Raw genomic sequence first — 21,929 nt, 5'->3', positions numbered from 1 at the left:
CAGACTCTTGCTGCTAGAAATACTTATTTCCTCAAGAAAATAAATGAATTCAGAAGTAATGAAATCCAAGTAGCAGCATAGGAAGAATACATGAATTAATAAATAAAACCAGTAAAATGTATTGGAAAAGCAAAAGTAGCAAGTATAAAAAATTAATCACAAGTTTAATGTGTTTACTCACAATCCAGAGTTAAAATTCCATCAACAGTAACATGGGAGATGGGAGAGAGGGAAGAAGACATGTACTCTATTATAAATAATTTACACAGTACCAATCACAGAGTCCTGCCTAGGTAATATTTGCTGGCATTTAATGAAACCTTAGAATCTGATCTTTAAAATATTCTTTGGCTTTTCTATACTTCTTAAATCTTAAATCAAAAGTTGGTTACCAGCACCCCCAAAGGCTATCACAACCTCTATGTCTCATTCTTAATATTCTTTAAAGATTTTTCCCCTGGTCTCATCCATTTCCCTTCTATGTTTCATTTTCAAACCTTAGAAGTGCCACTATCAAGCATTAGTAACGTGTGGGCCCTACAGGTGGCATTTGTATTAAAGAGACCATCCATGTCTTACCAGATACTAGCACAACTGAAGTCTGTACCTAGGCTTCCCTCCATCTCTTTACATTTCAACCAGCTGTTTGCCAGTGGAGAGTCAATTTAAATGTCCTTCTAGAAGCTGCTTTTAAGACAGATATGCAAAGAGCTATCTTTCAGATAAAACAGTACACCATGATGCTATCACAGTATTTCTCCCTTAGTCATCATCAATAGGACAACCTTTAAACAAAGACGTGATTTCAGATCATGCTAAGAAATGCCTCTACTGTGCCTATCTCTGGTGAACAGAACTATAAAGAAATCTTAACATAGTAATGTTACAGTTACAGTGCTTACTAAAACATTTAGTTTTATAAAACAAAACTAAAAATTCATAATTCTCTGTCTTCCTGTTTTTGAAATTTATATAACAGGAAGGACAACCTGAGTGGCATAAAATTCAGATCTACATAAAGACCCACTAAGAACAATACAATTTATTAAATTACACTGCATTTTTCCTAAAACCTAGTATGTCCTATTGTGTAGCATTTTGCTTTTTCTGAGTTAATATGTTTGCTTTAAATTACAAGTATAAAATATGATCTTCAACGGTCTCAAGCTAGTAATTGTTAACGTACTACTATTTTGAAAATACTTAAGAACATTATTAAAATATTTTCATATAATTACTTTACATGAGTATTTTCTCCATATTATTTCACTGCTTAAGAATTATTACCCGGTTTTCATAATACAATTTAATAATTTATTTGCTAACACATCAGTGATATATGTATAATAAAAACATAGCTCAGTATATCAACCATTTAAGGAAATGAGGCAATACTATACATTCAAGAGTACATTAAAGAGTATGATCTCAGAAAAGTATAGCAACAGCCATAACCAAATGATGATTCAGTCTTAAGACAGTACACTGCAAATGCACTGCATTTTAAGTCTCTAGATCGTTATGAAGGTATTTTTCAAACCTCCTTAGAGGGATATTAGAATATTTTAGATTCCTTTATTTGAAAAACAAAATGGGCATGAGATTGAGCTTTTTAGACTGCTTTGTAGTTCTTAATTTTAAAGTTAAAAAAAAAAAAAAGCACAATCAAGTTCATTTACAATTCAAAACAGAACTTAAATTTAATAACTAGATTATGTCAATCTCAAAGAAAACAACAATTACTTACTTTGGAGGCCCATGGCTGAAGACAATTGGCATAACAGCGAACAAGAAAGGCCATTTTCTGGGCTGGAAAGGGTAGTTTCCTTTTCAAACCAGAGCCACACCGATGAGTATGTTGACAAAATTCTGTTAAGTTTCTTTTTACAAATCATACACCACTTGTAATGCTATATATATAAAGGTAGCTTCTCCAAATCCCTTTCAAACTGAAATCAGGAGCTTTCAGTAGCTTACAGTATTGTTCTAAAAACTGCAACAGTTTTCATAAAAATGTGTACTTTTAACAAGCAAATCACAGTAAATCAAGATGTTTATATTTCTGGCTGAGAACATACATACACATGCTACCTCAGGCACCTGGCACACACATGCAGTGGAAACACAACAGATAATAATGTAACAATGAAAGGAAATAAGGCAACATGCACCAAATCTGGGTTCCTGGATTCTGAGAAACCTTTCCTCTCTGTAATACAGCTTTGTCTTTTCTTCAACTTATTTCATTCTGTAGAGCAAGCACTGCAGTGATTCTTCTGCATCAGAAGCAAACCAGGACACTGTATCCTTAAGATGAAAGTTTCTTCTTTATATTCTTAACCATCAGAGGTTAAAAAAGAAAAATCAACCGTTGAGCAAACGGTAGTTAGAAGACATATGCTCTAACAGGTTTGTCCTGTAGCATGCCTGAGAATCTCCAAAATTAAAAATTTCTCTTTTCATGTGTACTATTCACAGCCCTGCAGTACTGCTTCTTGTTCTAATGCATCACTCAGGCAGTTTTGTTGATCTAAGTCTGGCTTTCTGGTTGAAATTTTATAAATAATATGGTACAAAAACACTGTATCTTCTGCTAAAGCAAGACTGTATGTTAGTGTCTTAATTCCTACTGTCCTTGCCTGTTTCACAGCAGCTCCCTAAGGAGAAGCTCCTATTGATTCTATGCTCTGCAGTAAGATGAAATATCTAATAAGAAGGAGAGAGAGTGGGAGGAGAATAGAGCTAAAAGGATGACATCACCTGTATAGAAAGCCTTCAGAAACTGCATTAGATCAATTGGCTACTGTATCTGCAGATGTAGCCCAAAGAGCAATTTATTTAAAAACACACACACACCCTTCCGTGAGACATGTCAGCAAGCTAAATTCTGTAAGAAAAAAATTGGCTTTAGCGCTTCTCTATTTCACAGTTTAAAAAATCCATTTTGGTTTTTAATTCTGTGCATAGCTTTATTTGGGAAGCCATATTTCCTAATATTATTATTCAAATTTAACACAGTACTGTCCTCCCAAGGGAAAATAATTAGCTCTGGTAAGATATTCTTGCATTGCAAATCCATAAAGCAGCCTAGGTCTCAGATGTCACATATGTATTTGTAACACTACTAATTCAGGGCTTTCTGCTTGCAAAACTTCAGGACCACTCTAAATTAGCATTAAAAATATCAGAACTGGTACTAAGATTTGTATGTAAATAGTAAATTTAAATGGAAATAATAGACTTTCATTTTGCAGAGGAAAGTTGAAAAAAATCACAGGCACAACAGCCCACTTGCAGCATGCACCAAGCCCTCCGAGAAAGAATAATCGAGGTAATATGGTACTTTCCTGCAGCCCCACGCTCAATTCCTAGAAAGAGACCAGGAGCCACTAAAGCTCAGAGGAATTAGAGAAGAACATGATAAACCCTGCCCCTAAACTGAGCTTGGGCTAGAAGGAAATCTCATTTTTTCTATAAAAATAACATAAAAAAACCCTTCAATTCTGCCACACCCTCTCTAATCTGAAAACACAATTCCTCTAGTACCCACCCTGGTTCTTCATGCTTCTGCCACAGGCATCTACTACAGCTACTCCCATAAAGAGTTTGCACTTACGGTTGTAATGGTGCCTCCCAATGGTCAAAGGAAGACATAGTTTCCCATGGTAAAATACAATTAGTACACCTCCAGGCAGCAAAATTATGAGAACAATAATCAGTGACAATATCAAAGTAACAGAATAATTTTGCTTGATTCACCTCATATTATTTGGGGGGAAGAGGTTTACAACATAAGAGGAGAAATTATTACCTGATTATTACAAAGGACTCCACTGTCACAGAAACATCTTGTTATTGGAGAAAAAAAAGTTTTTCAATACCCACGTGCAAAGTATGAATCACTTTCTGAACAACACTATGCTGACAATCTGAATTATGCTGCCACTTACAAGACTAGAATTTACTTTAGTAAAACTAAGTATTACTGTGAACAAAGATAAGTCATAATTTAAAAATACATGATCATTATGAATTTAGGTTTCACTAAAACTTAAGAATTTGTTTTCTCCAACAAAAGAACACCCCAAATTTGTATTTATGCATAAAACTAAATTGTATAAATACAAATAAGCATGACTCCAGTTTTCTAAAACTAAAAAAAAAACAAAAAAAAACACACACACAAAAAACCCCACAAAAAATACGTACCGGGTAATTTTCAAGCACCAATGCACATTTTTCAACTTACCTAATTTAAATAAACAACAATGGGTGGGAATGTCAACAAAATGTTAAGCATTCCAGAATAAATTAACTAAAATCTAATTTTGATTACTCATTTTTTAATACAGAAAAATGATAAGTAGGCACTTTGTATGTAATGAAGCCAAACATTTCCTAAAGATAAATTTCTAAAAGACGAGCATTTTGTACATAAATGACTCCAAAACATTTCCCATTTCAATGCCAGACAGTAATTAAATTCATGTACAGTACCAACAGGATAAATTACAACCAAATCAAAAAGCAAAATCTTAATGGGCACCTTCCACCCTTTTTATAAATCATGTTGATAGCATAGAAAGAAGGACCTCAAGCTGAGCAAGGGAGACAGCCTCTCTTAGCTGCTTCAAAAAACTGCTGCCCTGTTGGTGAAATGCGATCCACTAATGCCATATGTTAGGACTAGTAGTAAACACCACTCAATAAAGGAACAACTCTCTTTTCCTTTAGTTTGGCCTGTAAGTGAGGATGACATCATCCTTTTCCTTGTTCTACCAATCATCTCATAGTGTCTGCCATTCTAGGGAATTGTAAGGTGAACCCAGCATGCAAAACCTCCCTGTGCGACAATACCATGAAAGAAATGAACAGGCTAAATTCTATATTCAGCACTCTGATAATACACTATACACCACACTGTTTCTCCAGAAATAATGACTTAACCTCTTACTTAATGAAGGAAGAAATAAACATCTTTTGGAGAGAACAGTCAGTAATTTATCGAACAACTAAAAATATATGATTAGGTTCATAAACAAATTCACTTTCATCACTTTTACAATTTAATTTGATCTCATTTCATTATCTTACCAATTCAAATGAATTACCTGCAGAGCATGCCCTCCCTGATCTATACACTGTCCAGGAATCATTACCACAGGATAACCATTTAAGAATACATTCTCCCAACCCCAAAAGAATGTATTTCCCCTGCATATAAAATGCATGACTCAAAGCTACAATGATGAAATCCTTAGCTTTCAAAAAGTCTTTCACACTACTACAAAATAAAGCAATCAATGTATGTTGGCTTTGCAAAATTTCAAACCATTACAAAATATTTTTTTTTAAAAAGTAAATTCTATATAGTTAATTATTAAAAAATATAAATTATTTCTACATAAAAATAGAGCAAAACATCAAAATCATACTGTACAGAAAGCTCAAAACGAGGCTCTGACAGTTACTAAACAATAAATAACCCGTTTATTTCAATAAATAACCACACTGGAAAGGGAAAAAAGGTCATCATGGATAAAGGTTATCATATTCCAGACATTATGAAAACCAAAAACCAGGTTTGTAGTAATCTCAGGCATAGTCACAGTTTTATTCACCAGCACAGTGAAATATAATCACAATTTAGAGAAGCCAAACCAAAGAAGGTGAGGAACAAAAGAAAAATTATGTAGTTTTACAAAATAAAATAAGCAGGCCATTCCATTTCTGCATTTTAGTTGTATTTCACCTTGAAGTATAAGCTGTTAAATGAACTGATTTATATAATAAAAATATTTTAATCCTTTTGGAAAATGAATGAATGACACTTTACAATAATGTCAGAGGTAACATACAAGCTCTTATAAAGGATACCGCAAGCTTTTCCACCCCTTCCCGCCCCACCTCCCTTGGTTAACTTGAACATACAAAATGAATCTTTGTATTTATCAGAATATGGTTAACTCTAACTGCTGGTGCCCCTCAGGAATTCCTGCTTTTAAATTGCATCCTATCTATTCCTCAGCCTTTCTGAAGGAGGGACGCCAGAGTACCAACATTCGCCCTCCCATTCTTCTGTAAAGAACAGTGTGCTGCAGCACACTGTCATCTCTGTCCACTAAAGGATCAGCACCATGCTGTTGAAAACCCTGTCAAAGCCACCAGCAGCAAGACACATATGCACTATGAAATATGATCCACCCTTAGGGAGTGATTGAGGAAGAAAAAGCAAAGAGGGAGAGGGAAGCCTTCATCATCAACTAAGGTGATGTAAGCTTCTATAATTAGAATCAGTGAAACTGAAGGAACAATAAAAAGGCACCACCATGCTCTATTTTCCCCAGCACTGTGCCACTGTCTCACGTATTTTTCATTCACTCACATACACACATAAAAACAAGAATGCACTGTGCGTGTATAGTAATCAGACATGCTACATACTATGTGCAAACCTAGTTTTAACATAGTGTATGATTGTCTCCAATAATTAAGACAGACCTATACATACACATGACTGGAAAAAGAAATCTTGTTTAAAATATTAAACAATTGAAAATACTATTTCCATCTGTAAATTCTCGATATTAGAAATTACCTTTACATCACTTCTCTAATTTTATATACTGCATTTTCTAATACTATGAAAGCCAAATGCTGAACATAGCTTAGTTAGTGAAAGATAAATCAAACTAAAAGGCAGTAACAATCAGCATTAATCTATTTGCTACGTACGAGTAGTTATTCCCATTACAACTGGAACACTTTCGCAAATCATTATCTTTGACTACTGGTATACATTAGTATCAGAGTCGTTGCAAACAATCTTCAAAAGAGCTTTCTTTAGCAATTATTGTGTAAAGTATTTCAAGTATGATAAAAATCTTCCTAATTCTGGTTCCCTAGGCACATCCATATGAATCTCACCTTTAAGGGAGGGAGAAAGGACCCAGATAACTAGAGAGGCATGTCCTGCCTGGCCCCTCCTAAGACTCCTTAAGTTCACACAGAGTAAATGATAAGACAATTTTAAGTAATGGCTACTTAGAAGTTAGCAATATTTACATAGAGCCTTAAAAATAATCTTCATACCCTTAACCCAGTAACTTAACTTCTATGAATCAATCCTGAGGGAAAAAAATCAGTCATATACAGATTTATTCATACAAGTTGTTTGTAATAGGAGAAAAGTAGGAAGCTGCATGAGAATACTTTGTTTCACTAATACAATATAATACTAATATTAAAAATAATGTTTAGGGGGAAATTTAATTGCATGAGAAATAGGATGTCAGGCTATATAACTCAATATTCAGCATTATCTAAATTAATTAAAAGATCTAAATTAATCAAGATACATATGTTTAAAAAAATCAGCAACACTAGCTATCTCTGGTTTTAAGGATTACAGCAAATTTATTTCCTTCCTAATCTTCTTCTACATGTGTTTACAGTTCTACAATGAGCATTTTGTTTCACAATAAAAAAGTGCTGTAGGTAGGCATTTGTCCTAAGTTACTTAGTTTGATTACTATACCATCCCTTTGCTTATTCTCTGTCCATTTGAACTAGATACAAGAATTTCCTATCTACATTCTACATATTTCCCAGAAGAAAATGAGAAGCAGAGTTCTCCTAGGAGGTGTTAGACACTCATAAATTAAAAAAAAGTCCTCTTCTGTTTTTAAAGTTGGAAGCACCATAAAGAATGCACCTGTCAAGAGCACTCTGGGTTGTAAATAGGGTAAGAGGCAGCTGAAGACTCTCAGAGGTGGCGCTCCAAATTTCTCAGTAGTTGTCTAGTCAGCACTCACTGTCTTATATGTGAGTAAGATTAGCAAAGCCTCCACATACAAACTTCCTTACTTTAGAAGTGATAGAAGATTGTTTTTTCACTCATTCTTTCGTTCTACAAATATTTACCAAACATGAAATAGAACTAAAAATAATCAGGATCCATCAAGTCCAGAAATACAAAATAAAGTTCACAATGGTGACAGTTTCTTCATCAATAAGTGACTATGACTTAGTCTAACTTGAAATTCTAATAATAGATACAACAGGAGTGTTTGTACCGCCTTCATTTTGACTTGAATAACGATTTATATTACTTACTCACTGGTGCTCTGCTGCAGTATGAATGTCTGTGTCCCCTCAAAATTTGTATGTTGAAATCCTATTTTCCAAAGTGATGGTGGGGCCGGCATTCGGGAGGTGATTAGGTCATGAGGACTATGAGATTAAGATTAGTGCCCTTATATAAGAGACCCTAGAGAGTTCCCTAGTCCTTTCTTACCATGCGGACACAAGAAGTTGGTAGTCTACATGTAAGAAACAAAAATGAAAATCCAACTTATTATCTAGTGCAGTTCCCACAATGATGCAAGGACTGAGGGTCTTATATATTCCTTAAAGTTGCAAGTTAATGCTTGAGAAAGAACAACAACCCATATCATCTGATTTCTAGCTTAACGTCTATTCTATCACATCAAACTGAGGCTCTGGCTCTTATTAACCTGCCCATATCAAGGGTTTTACTTACCTACACCTAGTTTCTTTGAAAGTCCAAATGGGTTGTCCTAAGACAAATGCTGGGATGCTGCTATGGTCTGAAGGTTTATGTCCCACCAAAAGTAGCATCTGGTGATCAAGTCATGAGAAAGGAGCCTTCATGACTGGTTAGGGTTAGGGTTAGGTAGGGTTAGGGTTAGGGTGAGGGATCAGTGCCGTTATAAAAGACCCACAGAGCTCCATGTGAGAAGCGAGGGGTCAATAGTGTACAACCCAAAAGAGGGCGTTTATCAGAACTCAACCATGCTGGCACCCTGATATTGGACTTCCAGCCTCCAGAATTGTGAGAAATAAATTTCTATTGTTTACCATTCATTGAGTCTGTGGTATTTTGTTCTATTATAGCAGCCTGAACAGACTAAGACATTTTCCAGGAGGAGATCTCAGCAATCACATGTTTGAACCAAAGTCCTTTATTTTCTCATGAGTAGGTCAGGGGGTAGGATTCTATTTCTTATTGCAGGAATGGCCTGATTAATAAGACACACAAAGAATCCATCAAAGCAAACATTTTGCTAAAAACTTTAAGATGTTACATCCATGGTCAAGTGATATATCTAGCCATTATTCAGTGTACTAACATAAAGGTAGTTAAATGATCTGGTCCTCGTAATCACCTCTTAATTCAGATGCAGTGACAAATGCATCTAATCTCTCTAAATATGCTCTGAATCCAAATAAAACATGGAGCACTGCAGGAGAACAGGGAACATAAGGTGTAATCACAGAACTAGCAAATGAGAAAGAGCTCCTTGCTGCATTAGTAATCTGTGGGCCTAAAATGAAACAGTAGATTCCAGAGTGTCATACCATGCCTACTACCTGCCATACTATCCCAGAACAATAAACTAGAGGAGTGATTTTCAACCTTTTCATCTCATGGCACATATAAACTAATTACTAAAATTCTGAGGCACACCCAAAACTATATTTTTTGTCAACTTGACAAAAAGAAAAAGAAAAAAAAGGTGTAAATTTGATTCATTCACACCAAATGGCTACTGTTGTGTTGGCTGTTGTCATTTTTAAAAATCTGACAATCTGAAGGAAAAGAGGTCAGTGGCCCTGACTAAATGGTCAGGTACTGCATGTTTTAAAAATTCTTGTGGCACACCAGTGTGCCACAGCACAGCAGCTGAAGAACACTGAACTAGAGGGAAAGAAAATATGTAAAGAAGGGTGAACAAAAGGAGGTCCTTCAAATTTAAAACCATGACCCATGACACTGCCATGGAAATCCCTCTTTCCAGGTGCCCCTTTGAGAAGTGTGTCTGGGTTCACTTCTGTGCAAAGGTTATGATGGAAAAGAAAGGAAGATAGCCAGTAGCTATCCTGTGCCTGAGAATATAGAAAGCACCATAGGCAACAAGAAAAAGGTATGATTTAGTCTACTGAGGAACTTGGTATATAGTTAAGAGAAGATACAAGCACATCAAGTACCCACACTGTTTGTTATTCAAAAATATAGCAGCAGCAGAAAAATCAATGAAAAGGACTATGAATTCATAACAGAAGTAGTCAAACACCAACAAGGTTTTTTAAGCCTTTGAAGAATATCAAGATATATATTTTGGTCAATAATGTTTCTATAAAAATGACTGAGCATGAACGCTGTCTGATTTTTTTAAATAAAAGATTCTACATTTCTAACATATGTAATTTTAAGAGAGATTTACTTAAAGTTAAATAAAGGCAAACTTGCTGCTTAACCTTGGTGAAACTAAGATACTTCCCCTTACTGGTCCTGGCTTAATTTTACCATTGAACTTTACATATATACCAATATTAAAAATTCAACTCATTACATTTGAAAAATGTTCACCATTGTAGGATACAGGATACTCAAAGCATAATCAACTTTATATAAAAATAGACATTTAAGAATTCTTAAGTTAATTTTGTTTTCTGTTATCCTTAGAATAGAGCAGAATTATATAAGCATACTTCAGTAAGTATGTATAACACCCTTTGGGCCCAATGAGAAGTGTGTTCTATGAATAAAAAATATCAGGGAAGTCTTCTTCAGAGAGGTCATGGATAAATGGAGTCTTGGGAGCTGAGCAGGACTTTGGCAGGAGGACATGGCAGAAGGCCATTATGGATAAAAGGAATAAATGTCAAGTTAAGATTTAAACTGATTCATCAAAGAACAGAATCACAGTATGTAAGAACCTTCCAGGAAAAGTGAACAGGACCAAAGGAAGGGACCTCCAACAAAATAATGGGGCCATAAGGCTGAAAAGATAGACTGGGGTCAAATGAGAAAGAAATTTATGTACCATATAATCTGAAAACTTTTTAAAATAGAAAATTCTACATTTCTAACATATATAATTTATTTAGAAATTAATACATGTATTACCAGGAAAATATTTTGTGTTCATTATGAAATACTATTAAAAAAAATCCTCAAACTTAAAATGATAACAGTACATATAAACTCTACTATTTTCTTCCCATGTCCTAGAGACTGTTTTGCCATCTACAATTTAAGACACTTGGGCTAAACTATTGGCCTTGCTAACTACTATCAGAAAGAAGGCCTTCAAATCAATAATTCCAAAACCAGTCACTAGTTTTTGTCAGACATCCCCTGTCATTTAAATGGCTTCTAGTCACTCACTGTATATAATAAAGCAATTCACTCAGTAACTTTCATACACATTTTATAACCACTTTATCTTGCAAGGTAGGGCAAAGAAATTATCTTCTTCAAAGTGAGCTATTGTGATTGTATGCTACAAAAATATGGATGGGTGGGGGTGGGGGTAGTTGGCTGTTCTAACTTTAAGTCAGCTTGATTTTATTTTTCCTACCTTTATTCTCCCTTTGTTCTGATTCCTTAGCTTACTTTTTTGTTTTCAGTTATCTTAATATATTTACATATTTTGGTAAACACATTTTATATCCAGATATAGAACAGTAGATAAATAATAAAGTTACTTTGTAAGCAATAGGAACAAAGATTTTTTTTTGAGTATTTACAATAGCTATAACAGGAATAAAAGCTGCTGACATTCTTGAATGTTTTTCAGGGCATCAAATACTAGGTAGATTGTATGTGTATTACATTATGTGTATTCTCTCATTCACTCCTTTCACAAATCTATAGGTTATACTATATCAAAACAGACATAGAAAGGTTACACAACTTGCCCAAAGTTATATAGGAACCTAAACAAGCTGACAGGCAATATTCTCTGAGGATACAATGATGACACTTCACATTTTCAAGGCATGACATTCTAAAAGACATCTGAATAAATAATTACATTGTAGTGCAATGAATATATTGATTCAGGGGCACAGCAATGAATCAATGGTAATACATGGGATATTATGGGAATGCAGAGATGTTCACATAGCCTTTCCCAAGGGAAAGTCATGGAGTCCTCCCATAAGATGAGTCTTGAGGATGCTTAAGATTTTGCCAAGAAGACCAAAAAGAAAAGGGCATTCTAAGTAAAAGAAACAGTAAATATTTAAAAAATGTATATAAAACATGTTTTTACACCACACACACACGTTAACTATGTGGAGACAGATGTATTAACTAACTTCATTGTGATAATCATTTTGTAATATATATGTATATCAAATCATTTTGCACTCTTTAAACTTACACTATTATATATCACTTATATTTCAATAAAGCTGAAACAAACAAAAACACGAATTGTTTAAAGTCTGCATATTTGTTCAGCATGGCTGAAAGGTAAGGAATGTGTAGAAAAAGAGAAAAAGCTAAAGCTAAAGCGGTTGACCAAGTCCAGACCTGTGCTGTCCAATATGGTAGCTATTAGCCACATGTGGTTATTTACATGTAAATTATTTAAAATTAAAATTCTACAGTTTAAACTAAAATCCTCAGTCATACAAACAACATTTTAAGTGCTCAATAGGCATGTGTGGCCAGTTACTACCAATTGGTAAAGCACAGCTGGAAAACATTTTCATCATTGCAGAAAGTTCTTTTAGACAGAACTGGTCTACACTATGAAGGCCCTTATATAGGAGATCATTTTCTGTAACAGATAATGGTAAGAAGGAAATAAAAAGACTTAAGAGTTTAAAAAGAAGCAATATTGTGAGAGCTTCATTTAGGACAGACAGATGTAAAATGAATGGACTAGATGGTGCCAGGGGGAAGGGGAAGGTGCACAGGATAGGGCTAGGAGTAGGGAAACCAGAGAGAAGCAAAAAACAAATTTTAAAGTCAAATAAACAAAATGTTAAGAAGGTATCTTTTAATGAAGAGTTTATACAACACTTTTCAATTTTTAAAAAAAATTCCAATCTCTTAAAATGAAAAAATACTGCTTTTATAATGAAAGTGGGCTGAGAGAGTATAAGAAATTGCTATTACAATTGTTATAGAAAGAATAGCAGTGAATACTAAGGCAATGAATTATATGGGGGAAATGTGAGGAGAGCACACATATTGAAACATTTAAGAGGAAGAATCTAAGTATTATTGATTGATTAGACTGTGAGTGTATACATATGTTCCAAGTACCTCAGTAAGAGAGGAAGATGTGATATTACCATCTTTACTTTTAGATGTAAGGCAACCAAAGCACAAAGGGTTTAGATCAAGGGTGGGGGAACCTTCTTTTCTGCCAGGGGCCATTTGGATATTTATAACATTATTCAAGGGCCGTACAAAATTATCAACTCAAAAATTAGCTATGAAAAAACTCCTAGATTTATTGAATTTTGAGTTCTGCCTGCGGTAGCCTCAGCAGGGCCAGACCAAATGGATACGTCCCCGACCCCTGGTTTAGATGAAATGCCCCCATCATACAGTTAGCAAAGGAAGGGATTCAAGAAAGATGACTCATCTGAATACTAGATCAGCGATTCTGAACTAGTGTGTTGTGAGAATTTTTTAAACATACAATACCTGACTATTTAGTTAGGGACACTGACCTCTTTTCCCTTAGATTGTTAAATATATTACAACAGTCAATACAACAATAGCTGTCCAGTGTGAATGCCCTGTTTTGAACCATAAATATATAGGTCATATAACAGAGTTTCATTTTCTTGGTCACACTGCATAATAAGGTTGCATCTGATTGGTTAATTCTTAGTACCGGAAACTCTTATATACAAATTTAGGCACCTGATTTTTTTAAAAAGTCACTTTGGAGCAAAAAGGGTAGGTAGTTACTATTATTATTATTTTTGTAAATCAATCAAAATTGTACCTTTTTTTGTCAGAGGGACTAAAAATATATCTTTGGTGTGCTGCAGAATTTTAATAATTAGTTTATGTGTGCCATGAGATGAAAAAGGTTGAAAATCATTGTACTACACTATTTCCACCTGGCTTAATTACCCATCCTAGTCACTGAGTATTGTTTCCAATAACCTTTTTTGCTATTTCTAAATATTAAATACACACTTCTCAAAGATCAAAGCTCTGAAATCACTGAGAAATTTGGAGACATTTAAATTTATTGCAAGCTCTGATAGCAATACCCAAAGAAGTTTCAAAAATGTTATTACTGCAATAGAAGTGTGCCTTTTAACATTAAAAAAACCTTTCTCATTAAAATTAGTGTTCATCTTTATGCAAAGCAATGTATGACAAAACTATGAAAATATTTTATAAGAATAAACCACCTTTTTCAGTTGTTCTAAGAATTCAGTTAGAAAATACATGAAAAATTCTTAATATTTACAAAACCTTTGATGTACAGGTTACGTACTAATAATTATGATAAAGAAAACAGCAGTAACAAAAGCTTCTGTACATCTTTAAGAATTTTGACCTTTAATACTCTAATAAAAAGTTGATGGTTTGCAAATAAAAGAAACTGTCAAATTTCCACTGTTGTCTGAAAGAATAATGACTCCTGATCTTTCTCTCTGAGTCGCTCACAGGACAAAAGAAATAAAAAGGTCCATAACTAGCCATAAAATCAATTTTCTACTGGATACTTAATTATCAAATGTTTAATACTAATTAAGATTTTTTGCTACACAGCATCTTTATTCAGACCAACTACCAGTATATAGGAATTGGCCAGATGCATAGATTTTACATAACTGGTGAAATGAATTATAAGTAAATGAAAACCCCTTAATACTGCATTTTCTAAGTTGCCTGAAATATATTGTTTAGAAAAAAATAAAAAAACTATTACTTCAAGAAATACCACATAAGTAACATGACCAAAATACTTCTCTAACTCAGTTTCCTGGTTAATAAATCAGTTTTTATCTAAATTTGAATTAACTTAGTTCTCCAATTCCCATGATCTGCCAAATTCCTACCAGCATATCCCCAAGAGGACAACTTACAGGTAACAAAATACTTGGGAAGAAAACACACTAAAGTTGAGACTAGAATAAGCAAGTAATCAGAACACACAAAAACTATACACTCTAACTCGTATAAAAAAAAAAAACTAACAAAGTAAAGAAAGACTCATGGATAAAAAGAACAAACTGACATCTGTCAGAGGGGAGGGGGTTGGGTGAGAAGGGTGAAGGGATTAAATAAAGAAAAAAAAGAAAGACTAATGGACATAGACAACAGAATGATGACTGCCAGAGGGAAGGGGGCCAGGTAAGGTAAAAGAAAGTAAAGGGGGAATAAATGGTGATGGAAGGAGACTTGACTTGGGTGATAAATATACAGATGATGTACTGTAGAACTGTACACCTGAAACCTGTATAATTTTATTAACAAATGTCACCACAATAAATTCAATTTAAAAACCCCCCACTACTAATTAGCAATTACTTTAATTTAGTAATTCTAGTCCTTAAAATTTTTTCTAAAGAATATATAACCACAAAGATTAACACCTTATTTTTTAAAAAATAAAGAAAAACTAGAGAAATTTAATAACCTAATATTGAAAACTGAATACATAAATTATGGCAATTATTATAATGGAGTACCATGCCATTATTAAGACAATGGTTACATAAATGGGTTGTGAGACTAATCAAGTTTTAATTTAAACACATTTAAAATAGACCCACATTACTTTTGTAGTAAGGCAAAATATGTTAGCTTAAATTAATTAGTGATGCAGAAACTTATTATAAAAAATAAATTATTAAATAAGAACAGGAAATGAACCTGGTATGGTATGGATGCAGTAAAAAATTTTACTGTTTATTGTCAAAAACAGAATGTACTGAATCAGTGAAATTAGGCAAATGTGACTAAATCCTTAGAGCTACCTTAAATTAACACTTATTCCAGTACAAATAACTCCCTCTATAAATAATCCTCCTTGTTCCTAACATTAAATAAGTAAATTTCTGTTTCTGACAACCACAAAAACTAAACATACGCTCAGGAATTTTGCTGTGATCAATCTCTAGACTGCCTTTATATTTTGGGGGATCTTGACTCCTTTGAAAACTGATAAAATACACCTGGATTTATTCTTTGTTAGATTATCCTTCTTGATTCAACTACTTTTCCATCTAAACTGAAGTTATCTACAGTTACAAAACTGAAGACTCCTGAAGAAACAGTTTATGTTCCTTCTGGTGTTATACAAGTTAATTATTTCATCTACTTTTTCAATATTTACATGTGAAATATACCTTTAACACTGCATGTGTTTCTGTAATAACACACATTATGCATATCTGTCCCACACCTCAAGGGCAGAACTGACATATTTTTATTTCTTTTGTATCCCTTACAGCATTATCAGGAAAAAAAACTCCCAATGAGGCTATTACCTGAGTTTTCAGGACTCTAATCTATATTCCATTCAGGCAATAAAAAGACAAGAAAATCCACAGATATGTCTAAAAATATATGGTAAGTTTTTTTCTTTTACATTACTTAAATGGAAAATAAAAACTAAAGCAAAAACAAAACTCTCACTGGTGAGAGTATTTCTACCCAACTCAACCGAGCAGAAGTCTTTTTTAAAATTACGTTATTTTTACCGGCCCCAAACTTTTAAATGTAGAGCCCAAAGTGTTGATATTATCAAAATATATGTAAATTAAAGATACTGTATATGAAAATAAGGAAGACCCACAAAATGTTCCTAAATATACTCACAGAAAGATAGCTGTTAATGTCCACATCCTCAGTAATAGTTTGGCGCTCTCCTTTATAGTTAATTTTCCGAAACCTTCGTCGAGACTGTCTAGCAGGAATTTCTCTTTGGAGAATATTATCTTCATTATCTTTGGAATTCTCTACCTGAAACACATGTTCATATTCCTGATTAAATATCCAATTTTTCCATATCACTGACAGTCTATGGAGTCTTAACAAGCTCATTAGGAGGCTTCATTGACTTCTTGCAAGAAACTGCCTCAAGAAAACAGTCTTTATACTGATCACGAGTTCAAAAAGATTAAAGGTGACATCACTGTAAAGATCTGGAGACCACAGTTTCCTTCCAGGAAATAGTCTCTCTTGCTCACATAAACATATATCCTCTAAGTAAAGTCACTTACCAGAAACGAAGGCTGTTACCTACACCTACACATTCAATAATTATAACTTCTTTGCTAGTCTAATTACAAGCTGCCTGATTATATACATATTTTATTCAGCAAACGAAGGATTTGATTTCAGTGACTTTATAAACATCGCTCCCTTAGTCTTTAGTGTCCACCTTAATGTATGACAATAGCCAAGAGTGAGGCTATCATCTAAGGAAGAAGGAAAAACTATTATTTATTGAAGGCTTAAAATGGGCCAGTGTGAACATACATTATACTATTTAGTTCACCTAACAGCTCTGTAAGCAGGTACTGCTCTAGTTTATACATGAACAAAGTAAAATCCAAAGAGATTAGTGACTTTCCAGTTTCAGAACAATGATTCTTATTAAAGGTGAGTTGGAATACAGGCCTGTCTCTAAAACTTACGCTACTGACATAAGACCACATTGCCTGTCTAATCACAGACTAAGCCATCATTTTAAAAACTTACTTTTACAAAGTATATGTCCTAAAATATACCTTATAATTAATTACCTTCACATCTGATAATTATTTCAGTTTTCCCCCACAATTACTTTTCCCACTAATGTCGTATCTTTTGGTAATATAAAAAATGTCCCAGTCACCCAAGTATGAAATTTCATCAACATTTCTAACTCCTGCCTGTCTTCCAAATCTTATCTTCAATCATTTCTTAGAACTTGTCAAGTCTTTTTATAAATCACTCTCACAATGTCCTTTCTTTTATTCCTACTACTTTGGTAGGCAGTTAGACAGCCATGAGCACAGTAAGGATGATGGGCCAGGTACAGAAGGTCACCAGGATGGAAAATCCCAGGTGCTTAGCAACCGGCAAAATTCCGAAAACAAGGACTTTGCCCCCAGGGTAACCTTTCCTCTCCTAGCATATTGCTGGTCAGGCAGTTTAGACCCCCTGACCTTTCATCCCCAGGGATGTCGCCAGTCATGTGGAAGACACTCTTAGAGGAGGAACAAGGGGCTGAGGAGTGGTCTCATGTGACTCCCATGTAGGCCCTTGCACGACCACTTCCTGAAACATTGATCTCTAGGGATAACATCTAGGCCTCAGTTGTGTTTCAGCTCCAGGCTCAGAGAAGCAGCAAAACCAGACAAGCCATGCCACGGCTGACGTGAGGACCAATTGCACTGACTAATGACCCCTGCCCTGGCACTCACCAATCAGTAGAGACCACGACCCTGAAAGGACATACCTGGAAAACTTATGACTATTTTATTAAGATCTTCCCCTGGGACCTCTCTAGGATGGAGGAACCAGCATGCTTTCCCTTTCAGGATCAGGGTGTGCCTTTCTAATCTCCTCCTCTTCCCCCCCTCCCCCCGGGCAAGGTCTCCTAAGCTCCAAGGGCCTTTCTTTTGTCTCTGTAACTTGTTTCCTGGCCCATTTCTTCTGCAGTTCACTAATTCTATCTCTGTGACTTTCTAAATAAATGTTTTCCCATAGTTTGAGTCCTGACTCTGAATTCTTTCTTAGCCAGAACTCAAGTGCTGAGGTTGCTGAACCCAGGTCTGGTCTGACTCCACCCGTCTAACACCTGGTGCTTTTCTTACCGCCAACATTACTACTATTACTTATTCAAGTCTTAATCACTTTAGTCTTGAAATACATTAATAGATGATCCTGCTGCTTCAGACTTGTTCCTCTCTAATTCCGTCTGGCATAGTCATATAAATCACCTAGATAAATCATTATTACATCACATCTCCTATTCAAAACATTAAAATGGATCTCTAATGGTCACCAAATAAAATTTAAAGATAACACTAGATAGTCAAAGTCACATATACTCTACCCCCAAAATCTTTTTACCACTTTATTTTATATATGTAAACCTGGAAAAACCCCTCTCTTTGCTCCTCCCCACCAAAAACAACAAAAACCCCCTCACATCAAAGCTCTATTGTTATGTGCAAAATTTCCTGATAATTTCTCAGAAAGAATTGGTGACAAAGCTGCTCTGTTTTAGGTGTGAGAGTTCAAGAGTAAGCAGCCAAGTCAATGTGACTATTCATGGGTCCTTAACTTATATTCTGCTAAGTAACTTACTTCCTCAATTGGTATTGTTCGACCCATTCTATCTTCACCTGCTGAAATACTACCAATCATTTAACCCTTTGCGGTTGTATTAAATTTGGACATGGGTGTCGTACTGGTCGGAATTAATTTCCATTGAAAGAGCAGTGATACATAACATGCAAGATTATGAAGGATAAACCAGAGAAATTATGAACTGATACATGAATGAACAGAGTTAAGATTCGTACAGTTCCTTGCTATGGTGGCTGAGAGCAGACATATGACCGGAACTGTAAAAAAGCTTTGGTGGCTGAGAGTAGACAAACGACCACAAAGGGTTAAGACACCTCATCCATAACCACCAGATATTCTTCTCTTCCGACTGTGACTGGTTTCTTGTGTGCACAAAACTTAGACACTCATAAACAAAACATGCTCCCTATAGCCTTCAGACCTTTGCACATATTGCTGTTACTTCTATTTAAAAGCCTATTCCTCCTCGGCCAAAATCTTGGCATCCTACACATACTTCATGACCCAGTTCAAACAAACCTTCCTCTGTCCCAGGAAGGTACTACTTCTACAGCACTAAGCCTAATGACCATAATTATTAGATAAGCCTACCTCACAAGCTAACAAGTTCCCTAAGACAGAACTGCACTATTGTACATATGTTTGTTCACTTAACATTCAAAAGGTGTGCCATAATAGGTATTATATTAAATTCTATTAAATCATCTCTCCCCAAATACGTCAGGTACTTAGAAATATGTTAAGGTATTCAAGAAATAATACAGACAGGCAGAATAAGTTACCAAACATTACTCTTCTGAAAGGTAAAAATCCAAAAGAGAAAGGGACTTGGCTTCCAGCTCAACTACTACAAAGTTTTGTGTAGTTAGCAAATACATTATTCCTCCTTCTAATTCAATTTCCTTCTCTAAAAATTGATGGGGCAACAGTATTTCCTGAACCACTACAGTAGGCCATGTACCAGAAACTGTAAGTTGTATCATTTAAGCCTCACAATGACCCTAGTACAAGCTAGTTTTAAAAGATGTTACAAAGTCTCACAAAACTTAATTCACACAAGTAGGTAAGGTCTCAAAATCAAAGTATGACAAAAAGTTCACCTCCTTCATATTGCCCTATCCCAAAGGATGAACTAGGTTATCTATCTTAGGTGATAGTCTAATATCGTATGATTCTAAAATCTTTAATATCTAACATTTACTGAGTAAATGCAGATATTTAAAGAATAAAGGCTTTTTGCCTGGCTGGGCATGGCTCAGCAGTTGAGCATCGACCTAGGATCCAGGAGACTGCAGTTTGATTCCCGGTCAGGGCACATGTCTGGGTTGCAGGCTTGATCCCCAGTCAAGGGCGTGCAGGAGGCAGCAGATCAATGATCGTTGATGTTTCTCTCTCTCCCTTCCTCTCTCTGAAATCAATAAAGATATATTTAAAAAAACAACAACAACAGAATAAAGGCTTTTAAAAATAAATATAGTAAACTAAATTTAGGAAAGGAGTTTCCAAGCCTCAATTTTGGGAGAGGTATCAAATGAAAAGTTGAATAACGTAAAAGGTTTAACTGCCCTTAACAAAGCTCTCTCTGGATCCGAGTAAAATGTGTCCTGGCTGGTGTGGCTCAATAGTTAGTGTGTCAGCTCGAGCACGGAAGGGTCCACGATTCAAAACCCGGTCAAGGGCATGTGCCTGGGTTGCAGGTTTGATCCCCGCCCTGATTGGGGAGCATGCAGGAGGTAACCAACTGATGTGTCTCACGTCCATGCTCCCTTCTCTCCCTCCTTCTCCCTCACACTCCCTTCCCTTCCTTCTACTCTAAAACAATCAAAATGTAAGACTTTTAAAAAATAAAACTTTGCAAATGTATACTGAATTGGCACAAAGTAAAAAACCCAAAGACCAAGAATGTAGTGAAACCAAGAATATCAGGAGGTAGGCTACCAACAAAGCCTCTAATCTACCAGATGATTTCTCAACTCTAGAGACTAGACCTCCACTTTGAGAGTTGTAGGGAGCAAAAGAGAAAGGAAATAAAATAGAAAATCCACCAAAGATGGGAATCCAATAGGAGATTTATTCAAAAAACATATCCCAAATAGCAACACCCTTATTATAAAGGCTGAGCACTTTTTTTGTGTGTCAAGCCCACCCTGCAGGGTATAAGACGAGAACTTGCTTGGCACTGAGAGAAGAGGGGGGAAAAGAACCAAACAAAAAACATTTCCTCTAAGAATTCAAAACATAAGCCATCCCTCATGCAGGTCTGTTGTTTGAATTCACACCACTTTAAGCACACAAGTAAATTTAAAGTAGATCAGGACTGACAATATACATATGCAATTGGCAACAAAACTAAAACCTCTTTGCAAGAGGTTTGCAACTGTAACCCAAACCTCAAAAAATTCCCACACCTACAGTGTAAGATATATAAACTCATGTACAAACATAACCACCCCCCCCCCCCCCCAAATCCTAACTGTAGCAAACCAATCACGGGAGCAAACAAGACATGATGAGCAGTAATAGAAAAAGGAGAGCAGAATCATACTTGCAAGCAATTCAATATATTGGAAGTATCAAAAACATAAAGCTGTAACTTGAAAAACATTTTCAAACGAAAGGAAACTTGAAAATTAGCCAGAGATTATAAACAGCAACCAAGCAGGTGAAGATTGACCAGGACACACACAAAAAAAATTCTTCTCCAAGTGCCCTCCCTCCCCATTGCCAGGCTAGCAAGCAGTGAGTAACAAGAGGGACAAGAATACCCTGTCTGAAACAAGAAAACACAGTATGTAGCACGAAGTCAGAAAGAGATTAAAGAAAGAAA

At 35.2% G+C, this 21,929-nt stretch overlaps 1 protein-coding gene across 6 annotated transcripts in view; it reads right to left on the bottom strand.

The window, feature by feature from the left end:
* Positions 1 to 21,929, bottom strand: part of RAPGEF6 (Rap guanine nucleotide exchange factor 6) — a 186,207-nt gene that overhangs the window by 94,419 nt on the left and 69,859 nt on the right. For all 6 annotated transcript variants that reach the window (XM_087816409.1, XM_087816407.1, XM_016197093.2 and 3 more), the window contains one exon: positions 16,619 to 16,762. In XM_087816409.1, coding sequence (XP_087672535.1) covers positions 16,619 to 16,762 — 144 coding nt within the window. The remainder of the gene's footprint in view (positions 1 to 16,618; positions 16,763 to 21,929) is intronic.

This window comes from Miniopterus natalensis, chromosome 4 (assembly GCF_054644295.1).
Source record: "Miniopterus natalensis isolate mMinNat1 chromosome 4, mMinNat1.hap1, whole genome shotgun sequence".
Classification (NCBI taxonomy): Eukaryota; Metazoa; Chordata; class Mammalia; order Chiroptera; family Miniopteridae; genus Miniopterus; species Miniopterus natalensis.
This window is presented reverse-complemented; position numbering and strand designations above follow the sequence as displayed.